Source organism: Cariama cristata, unplaced genomic scaffold (genome assembly GCF_000690535.1).
Source record: "Cariama cristata isolate BGI_N322 unplaced genomic scaffold, ASM69053v1 scaffold13397, whole genome shotgun sequence".
In the NCBI taxonomy this organism is placed as follows: domain Eukaryota; kingdom Metazoa; phylum Chordata; class Aves; order Cariamiformes; family Cariamidae; genus Cariama; species Cariama cristata.
This window is the reverse complement of record NW_009626178.1, coordinates 41,186-41,424: the sequence shown is the minus strand read 5'-3', so window position 1 is coordinate 41,424 and position 239 is coordinate 41,186. Positions and strand designations below refer to the sequence as shown.

General features: G+C 41.0%; 1 protein-coding gene across 1 annotated transcript in view; it reads left to right on the top strand.

The window, feature by feature from the left end:
* Positions 1 to 61: 61 nt before the first annotated feature.
* The window catches only part of FOXN4 (forkhead box N4), a 15,207-nt gene continuing 15,029 nt past the window's right edge, over positions 62 to 239 (top strand). Inside the window, exon 1 of the mRNA XM_009703921.1 lies at positions 62 to 144. Within this exon, the coding sequence (XP_009702223.1) occupies positions 62 to 144 (83 nt within the window). The remainder of the gene's footprint in view (positions 145 to 239) is intronic.

Genomic DNA, 239 nt, shown 5'->3' with positions numbered 1-239 from the left:
CGCTGGATAGCTAGTCCTGCCTGAACGGCTTCTTTCTGTTTTCTTGTCTTTTGCTAAGGAGATGATAGAAAGCGATATCCCGTCCATAATGTCAGGAATCATTAGGAATTCAGGGCAAAATCACCACCCTTCACAGGAGTACAGGTGAGGCATTTATCGATTTCAAAAATATGCGCTGCACTATCACAGCCTGCTAACTGATTTTGTTTTCTCATTATTTCCTAAAGAAAAAAACCCTT